The sequence below is a fragment of the Lampetra fluviatilis genome, chromosome 47, assembly GCF_964198595.1.
Source record: "Lampetra fluviatilis chromosome 47, kcLamFluv1.1, whole genome shotgun sequence".
Classification (NCBI taxonomy): domain Eukaryota; kingdom Metazoa; phylum Chordata; class Hyperoartia; order Petromyzontiformes; family Petromyzontidae; genus Lampetra; species Lampetra fluviatilis.
This window is the reverse complement of record NC_136321.1, coordinates 8,728,681-8,737,872: the sequence shown is the minus strand read 5'-3', so window position 1 is coordinate 8,737,872 and position 9,192 is coordinate 8,728,681. Positions and strand designations below refer to the sequence as shown.

The 9,192-nt window shown below is 45.7% G+C and overlaps 1 protein-coding gene across 4 annotated transcripts in view; it reads right to left on the bottom strand.

The window, feature by feature from the left end:
* Nucleotides 1-423: 423 nt before the first annotated feature.
* LOC144947939 (glutamate receptor ionotropic, kainate 2-like) overlaps nucleotides 424-9,192 on the bottom strand; it is a 219,916-nt gene continuing 211,147 nt past the window's right edge. For 2 of the 4 annotated variants that reach the window (XM_078877357.1, XM_078877359.1), the window contains one exon: nucleotides 2,911-3,152. In XM_078877357.1, the coding sequence (XP_078733483.1) occupies nucleotides 2,994-3,152 (159 nt within the window). In that variant the 3' untranslated portion in view covers nucleotides 2,911-2,993. Of the gene's footprint in view, nucleotides 3,153-9,192 lie in introns of all 4 variants that reach the window. The other 2 variants (XM_078877355.1, XM_078877356.1) reach the window with 2 other exon arrangements.

Genomic DNA, 9,192 nt, shown 5'->3' with positions numbered 1-9,192 from the left:
CCCTCTGATATTAAATCGTGAGCCGGAAAACCAGGCACTGCAATTAGGACCCAAACGGTTTTGTCATTGCCTGCTGCTCATACTGCATTACCATTGACAAGTCACAGCTCTACCGATGTGTTCACGCGTTGTGCCGCGTGTTGGGCACGATGCTCAGTGTTTTGTTTCACGCAGTGGAGGCTTCTTAAGGGATTGAAGAATACCCCCGGTACGTGCTGTGAAACGTCGGACATCATGACGAACAACACGCGGTACGACTGGAAAACGCATCGGGAAGATATGCGGCGCAACCGTGAAATTCTCATCCAAGCAGTGCCATTACGAATTATTTAAGGATTAGTTTTATTAAATTGCATTCTGGAATGTCACGATTGGCTGGATTAAAATCAAAATTCACTGCAGATGAACAGACATTCCGATAAAAGTTATACGCCTTGTCAATTATTTTATGTTGAATCAATTACTGTGGGTTGTATTTGCTTATATGTTTACAAAAAAAGGTTTCGATAATGGGACTAAAGAGAAAATAGAAAACCATCAGAAATTATGACAGAAAATTGATCATTAATCTCAACAAAGTCGCCCATTAGTCGTGATGGAAATGTTCCTCGGGCTGACTGAACAATGGGAGAAGATTAAAATCAGAACACACCACTTACAAATCCGAACACACGACGAAAACATATTAAATCATGTCCCTTTATCCTGATAATCCGGTATTCACAAACAAGAGTAACATCGTCGAAATAAAGCGTCTTAAAAACCTTCTGCCTTTCTTTTCTCTCAAAAAAGTTAAATATATAAAAGGGACTCAGCTTCATCATGTCTACATCATGTCTTTACAACATTCAATTTCAGACATGTTAAACGTATATATTTACCAACATTCTAAATATTTTATCGAACAAAAAATAATCGGTTTGAAAACATGAATTGCTGTGTGTGTCATCTAAAAAGCACCATTTTTTACTGGCTGGGAAAAATTAAAAATAAACAGTGTTTGTCAAAAAGGAATCGAATTATCCAAAAAGTTTACATTGTCTTGGCAGAACCCAGCATGCAAATGGTTTTTCCAAACATCTCACCCATTCGCCGATGCGCCAATAAATCACCAACATGATTTTCCATCCCAAATCACCTTCAGCATTTTTACCATCAAAAAATCACTTTCAGCATTCTCCATCTCAAACGACTGTCAGAATGTTTCCAGCCAAAATCACCGACAGGATTTTTCATCCCAAATCACCATCAGGATTTTCCATCCCAAATTAGCGTTAAATTTCTCCAGCCAGATTCACGATGGAAAATCACGTTAGTGTAAATCACGTTAGTGATTTTGGCTGGTGAAAATCACGTTAGTGATTTTGGCTGGTGATAACAGGATTTTCCATCCCAAATCACCATCAGGATTTTCCATCCCAAATCAGCGTTAAATTTCTCCAGCCAAAATCACGAACGTGACTAACGTGATTTTCCAATCAAAATCAGCGTCAAGATTTTCCATCCCAAATCACCATCAGAATTTTCCATCCCAAATCAGCGTAAAATTGTCCAGCCAAAATCACCGACAGGATTTTCCGTCCCAAATCTTTTTTCCCTATGACCGGGCAACATTTAAAAGAGAGATTACCCACCCCCCCTGCTCTCGTTCGTATGCGCGTGGCACGTCTAGCGTTATTGCCATCCCACAGTTCCATTAACACAACTCTGCTTCAAATTAGGATGCAAATAACCAAGCAATGTCTTCCTTCGTTTTAAAACAATCGTCATTCCTGTCATAATGAGCGTAAAATGGGTTTTTAACGGTCTATTAACCATAACGGGAGAAATATTTTAGTTCCAACAGACAAAAAAAAATAACACCACGAAAAAAAATCGTAGCGACAACTCGATGAGATGGATAACACACATTCAAAAAATTCGGATTTTTTTTTTCCATATACATAATACGAAAGGATAGCGAAAACTGTTTTAGAATGGGAAATTAATCAGAAGCACCGACTCACTAATTATGTTTTAATAGTGTAGCCACCCAACATCGACGCACTTATTCCACCACATGATTACCACATAGAGAAGGACTTTGGAACAAGGTCCGACATTAGGTTGTGACTTTTTTCAATAAATGCCCCCATTCTCAAAAATCATTTGACCGCCACTCAACCATATAAATATAGTGTAATATAGTGCTCTTAAATAAAACTCTTACAATCCATGTTGGAACAAAATACCATGGGTAATTCATCTCGGATGCAATAACAACATTATCATCATAGTAGCAATAATAACGGTAATAACAAACTTATTGTAGCAAGCAGAGTGTATGTATACCAATGAATGAACAGTTCATCATTTTCACCATCGGACATTCTCACTCAACGTTGTATTTTAAACAAACGAGCAGTGTTCAGAACGCAACTACTGTACCTAAAATGAATTTGTTTTCACTTGCAAAGAATAAAAAAAACATAACAAAACTAAAGAAGCATTTTCGTCAAACAATAACGACAACCACAAACATGTCCTTATTTTGTTTAAGTTTGTTACGTGAGTGATTTCTTGTTTTTAAAGTAAATTCCTTTAAGTGTTCATTTAGCATGTCCGCTGCTGCTGCTGCTGCTGTTGTTGTTCCATCCGCTTCACTTTGCTTCATTTCACACTCAAAAACGTCCCCGACAATGCCAAGTTCCAGTCCACGCCACCGCCGTCACCATCATCATCGTCGCCGCCGCAGTCCCTCTATCTACACGGGCTCACCGGGGGCATCGCTCCGAGATCGAAACCCTTCGGGCGGGGGCAGGTGGCGGACGCAACGTTTTCACAGAAAATCCGATGCGGAGGAGGCTCGGTGCCAGAGTGTGTGGACGAGGTCGAGGCCGAGACGGAGTCGGAGCCGTCGCCGCCGCTGCTGCTGCTGCTGCGGGGAGAGAGGTCGGTCGACGTCGGAAAACGGCCGTCACCGCTCGCCGGCCTCGCCATCCCGCCGTGCCGAGTCACGCCATTGTCTCTTTCCCCGGCAGCCGGCGGTCGTTGAAGGTGTGCATGTTGAGCGAGTCCTCGACGCGGATGAGCACCGGGACCCTCCGCTTCACTCTGCTGTGGCACCGGAGGGATATGCGGAGTTCCTCCGCCATCGCGCTCAGCACCGAGCGCTGGGTGCACACAAGATACAAAGACAAAGGTCGCCCCCGCCCCAGCCCCCCCCCACTCAAAAATCGCCTTTAGCGGGCTGTTGGGGCGAGTGCCGTGTGTACACCAAAGTGGCGAATCGTTAAAAAGGGGGCAGTGTGGCCAGCGCCACGCCACACCCCGGCCGCTTTTGTTTTACCCGGCTGCTGACGTTGTTACGCGTACCGCAACCGGGTGCTCATTTAAGCCAGAGACGACCTAGAGGTAGGTTCCAGGACCGGTTCAGATATTCGCACATGATGTTGGCCGCGAGAGCGATTCAAATTCTGGTTGCTCGCTTTGGAGTGCAGTGTGCTGCCCACTGCAATATGCACAACCCACAACATACACGCACACGTACACACATATACATACACGGTATACAGACATTCACAACCCATGTAGCTCACGCAAAATGTTGTTGCAAGTGCTGTTGGTGAGAAACGGTTAACGATGGCATGCTTACCAATGCACCATCACTCCCACTTGTCAACTCAAAAGACAAAGATCCCCCGTATAGCCTTAAGAGACTGTTAGGGCAAGTGCTGTTAGCGAGCACCTATGAAGGCCAGAACGGCACACGAGGGGGTGGGTGGCCAGCACCACGCGGGGCCGCCTTTGTCTCCCTAGTGGCGATGTTTTAACACACCGCACCGGGTACTCATTTGAGGCTGAGTCGATCTAGGGGAGGCCCAGGACCGGTTCAAATAATCGTCACCGACGTTGGCCATGAGCGGGAACCGAACTCGGGTCGCCGGGTCCGTAGCGCAGCGTAGCGCTAACCACGACACTACCGCTCCCCACTTGTCAACACACACACACACGTGTGCACAAACAAGAGCAGATGTGCAATGGCACAACTGACATCCTCCCCCCGCCCCTCTCCCCCAGAGGCAAACACCGGTGAATTGCATTTCGCCAAAAACCTCAATACATTGATGTCCATCTGTGTATCAATACAGATCTTCTTGAGATGACCTCATTGACATGTGGTTTCCAACACCCAAGGCCTCCTCTATCCCGCAGCCTCTGTCCCAAACTCAATTTCTCTCTGCTCCGCAGCACAGAAGAAATAAAGTGCGATTTCTCGTACACTATCCATTCAAGCCATCATCCTTTAATGGTATGACCGGTGATGCACACTTTCAGCCGAAGGTAATCTCCCGATATGGCTTTCAGGTGATGGCTTTGGCGATATGACATAGCCTTAGCACTGGGCAATACAGTTCTTCACTGATATGAAGTTCAACACTTTTGCTGTCTGCCAAAGCCAGGTAAAGGTGACAATATAATGGAGAGCGGAGTTGGACGTATATTCGCCTGGATTCCGGATATGGTCACAGTTCACTCGAATTGGATACACTGTTATTGGCCTAACACAGCACAACTTGTACGCGTGAAGAGACGGCGGCAACTCTTAAACACCGCTGTTGAAAGGTGGTCGGGCAAATTCCTGTTATAAAAACGCATCCATAATAAAAAAATGACTTGGCAAAATCAAATCAAAATCAAGTTTCTGCGAGAGAAGCTTGGATGAGCAGTGCGGAGGGTAAAGGGTGCAGCCCTGCAATTGCTTCCTCAAGCCACTGATAGTGGAAGGGGTCTCTACTAGAGGCATCTCTGGTGAGCTCCTCTATAATATCTTGGAGGAATCTTGTGAGCGAACCCAAGTATTTTATTTTACCAGGTAAGGTCCACTTGACCTACACAGCTCGTTTTCAGAAGCGTCCTGGCCACAAACGAGTGCCCAATGAAGTGGCTGACCACGTGGATATTTACAGCAGACAAATACACTCAACGCACCTTTCTAAATGTGGAGGGAAAAACCAGAGGACCTGGAGAAAAATCCATGCGATCACAGGTAGAACATGCAAACCCCAAATATACAGGCATCAGGGTCGGGATCGAACCCATGACCTCCTGTCTCCTAGGTGAGGTAGTTAACATCTCGCCACCAAAGCTATGAAGCTCTTTCTCACAGATGTCCAGTAGAGATTGGTGCAATGTGCCATAAGAGATGGCATGAATATATCTTAGAGAATCAATTCATTGAGGTTTACCAAACAGCTGGCGGTACTCACGGATTACTTTCCTCACATCTTCTTGGTTCTTTCGGTAAAGTCACGTAGAATAGAAATAATAAAATAATAAAAATAAAACATAATAAAATATAATAAAATAAAATTATAATTATTTCCATTCTACGTGACTTTACCGAAAGAACCAAGAAGATGAATCCCTGCAGTCACGAAAGCTTTAAATCGAAATACTTTCCTCACAGTTCAGCTGCGAATATCTAATGCGGTCTCATTCTGCACCGAAATCGTGTGGCCTTCTGGGTGCTGCCCTGGAAGCCTTCAGCTGAGAAGCCCCCCGAATGACGTCGTCACATTTGCTTGAAAACTCTCACACTCTTCAACATGGTGGAAGACTCAGGGTGTCAGATCGCTGAGGTGGCAACTGCTGAGAACCGGGGTTCCAATCTGTGTTTCACATACCTGTGATGCAACTGGGTTTCTCAACTGTCGCGTGTTTTGATGGATATTTGTGCAGTCACCAATGACTGCACGGAGAGCCACAAATATAAATTTGGTTTTGTGCTTAGTGTGGATACATTCCATCTCTGAGAATTGAAAAATATCGGCGTTTCATCGTAACGCGACACACAATCGCATCGCGGAGTGTGGGACAGTGCGATTGCTGCACCGGGAAGGATAATAAAATGCCACTTGAAGGGTTTTTTCAGATGTCCTGTTGAAAATCAGTTCCACATCCATTCTCCGTCACACACAGCAGGAAGCGCAGCTACGCAGGATTTCTAACCGGATTCTCCATCTGATGGCGGAATGAACGAATACAATTGTCGAATAATATTTTGACAAAACCGAGTTATTTTTTGCGGCGAAGTTTGACACACCGCACTGTCCGCGTGGGGCTTTTGTAACGGAGCTATAAGTTTTAGAGGGCGACTTCCCCCCCCCCGCCTCCTCCCCCACCCCACCCCACTTTAAGTCGAAATTTGCCGTTTGCTCTCTTGCCAAAGTAATTCACAGCGTGCCAAACACACACCGATTGTCTCTGCCGAATCGCATAACTCTGCATGCACGCGGAGTTACGGTAGGGAGACGGGGGGGGCGAATGATCCATCGAAAATGTCAACACCAACAGCGTTATACTTATCCATCCAATCGTAATGCAATCATTCGTTGCAAGTGCATAAGTGAACCACGTGTTGCGAAAGGAGATTTGGCAAATATTTGAAGGGTGTGGTAATTTATGTTTAAATGGTACTCTGTAAATATAGTGTCAGTTTTAATATCGTTTTGAAATTAAGGATATCTGACATCCCTTGCAATTTCAATTGACTCACAATTCTATATTTGTCTGTTTACTTATTAGTGCAATAGTCACCTCATATCTCTTTAATTTCTCTATAACTTTGTAAATGCACTTAGATAAACTCTAAACATTATCTTCCCGAGCCGAATTAGGCTGCAGGTAATTTATTATTCAACAATTATTAACGTGCGTTCAATGTTTTTTTTCTATTTCTCACGTGACACTGTTGGTTGCTTTCCTTTTGGTACGCGCCGATTGCCATTTGCATCATCGCTGGGCTTTATTTTGTATTCGTTTTGCCCACGTCGCTTTGACGATCCACGTTCACGTCTAGCAAATGCGGCCGCCCATATCCCCGGCCTGTGTCGCTCTCACCTGGCTAGACGGATAACCTTGACGATTTCACACCACCCCAGCCAAACGCTAACACCATTTTTGTATCGTACGAATTTTAGCCGCTGTCATTTGTCTGCCGGTTAGAGCTCGTGTACAAGAAGTGTGGCTCTCAATAGGCACACGCACTTAAAAGTGCCCAAGTGTCACAGCACTCGACAACACAGGCTCACAAAAAGGAATTAAAGAACAGCTCTCAATGTCTAATCAATACACCCCCCCCCTCTCCCTCCGTCTCTCGGTCTCCTGGCGAATACGTCTCAATGAACCGGCGTGAGTCATTCATCTTCACTTTTCACCTGTTGCTGCCCTCCGTTGTTCCAATTCAATCTCACGCGCGCGCCCCGACCCGACGTATTTAACCACGCGAGAGACCTCGCGAGATTCACCCGCGGATCGTTCGGGGGGGGGGGGGTCACGTCTTGCACTTTAGACACCGGCAATTTACAAATGCGAAATGCTGGGAAGCTGCGACGCCTGGCCCAGTGGCAGAGGTCGCAAACGGGTTTTGATTCCGTACCCGTACCCGTACCCGGCCGCACTAGGGTCGCAAACGGGTACCCGTACCCGGCCGTACCCGTACCCAGGGTACGGGTATCTGGTACCTGATTGCGACCTCTGGGATGAAGCCATGTTGCAGGCGCGGGTGGGTTGATTCTAGGAACTTGAATTGTGAGAAGAGACAAGACGTTGGGAAATGAGTGACAAACAGTTACTCACCAGTGACTCACGGCCTACCCGTACCCGGCCGGGTATGGGTAGCCGGGTATCGGGTAGGGTATCGGGTACCCGGTTGCGACCTCTGCCTAGTGGTCTCCAGGCACGGCAGGTGAAACGTCGTTCCACGTTCCTCTGACAGCCTCCCGTCATTGTGAGGCAGAGCAATCTCACCGCGAGGCGATTGCCGATGCCTGCCCCCTACCTGTGTTGCCTGCCCCCCTACCTGTGTTGCCAATCGGCGTAGCCTCACTGGCGCGGTACACATTTTACTCACCTCAGGACAAGACGGTGGTGATCGTGACAATGAATTGACTCGGGTTTGGATGTAAACTCGCAACCCTGCGATCACAGGCCAAGTTCCCGAGCAAAGAAGCGTCCTTTATGCTTAACGGTGCATGCCAATCCGCTTCTGGATGAAGACCTCTCCCCGTGGCGTGCAAGTCGTGGGTTGGTTGTTTGACCGTATAGTAATAGGTTTTTACCCTTTCAACTGGTACAAAACTGACACCTTTATACAAGGCATCATGTTTGCAATCAACTTCCAATCAACTTCAAGGACAGTGCATATCATTATCATCATCAGAGTTGTTTATTTTTGTTTGCATTTTGACTGCTTGTGTTGTGGTTATTGCAAACATGATGCCTTGTATAAAGGTGTCAGTTTAGTACCAGTTGAAAGGGTAAAAACCTATTACTATATATTGCCACTGGTAAAGGAGGTATCATAGTGTAAATGTTTGACCGTACTTCATTGTGCTGGTCAAGTGCGCGTTGGTCAAGGGAAGTGAAGTTGCCAGGATCACTTTAAGGACCACTTTAAATGTCACTTGCCTCTGATGTGTAGCTCAGGTCACCTGAGCTCGATTCAGAGTGTGCCAACCACTGCACCGCAGCATTGGCGCAGTGAACTCTTCCCAACGAGGTTGTATGACGAGAAGTGAATTCGAGGTTCTACCCTGAATTTGCAAGAAGCGGATAAATGATGGCTTTTGCATGCCTGCCTATAATTGGAGAGACGTTTCTTTATTCCCACGGGATAGTAAGTGCATTGTGAGCTAGAATTATAATCACACGAGAGCGTGTGTGAATATCGCGCGAGTAATTTCACACCCTTCATTACAGAAGGATTTGTAATGCAAATCCGAAACTGCCTTTAGTGCACAATCCTAAGCAGCAAGTCTGTTTCCCAGGCACAAAGTATATGAAATTAGGAGTCTTAAGCGAATGATTTCGAACGCTCAAGAATAACTGCAATCTATTCTACTTCCCTCCGCAATTACTGGTGGGAAATAGTTTTAAAACCTCTTATCACACCCGCCCTGGTGACACCGTAAACAAAAAAATGCCTCCAGTGTAAGTGCTTTCCGTCTCCCGTGCCCCTTTATCTTGAAAATGCAAGTATCGTTTGTGACAATTACCAACATTATCTCGAGCGAGCAGCGATTCCTGAACTACGGAATGGTGCACAGAGGAAGAGAGAGATATAAAAAAATATAATTCTGCAACCTTGAAACATTTTCTCCTGCGGTGTTTCAATAAATTGTGACAAAAGGCGTTCATATTTAATAAAGT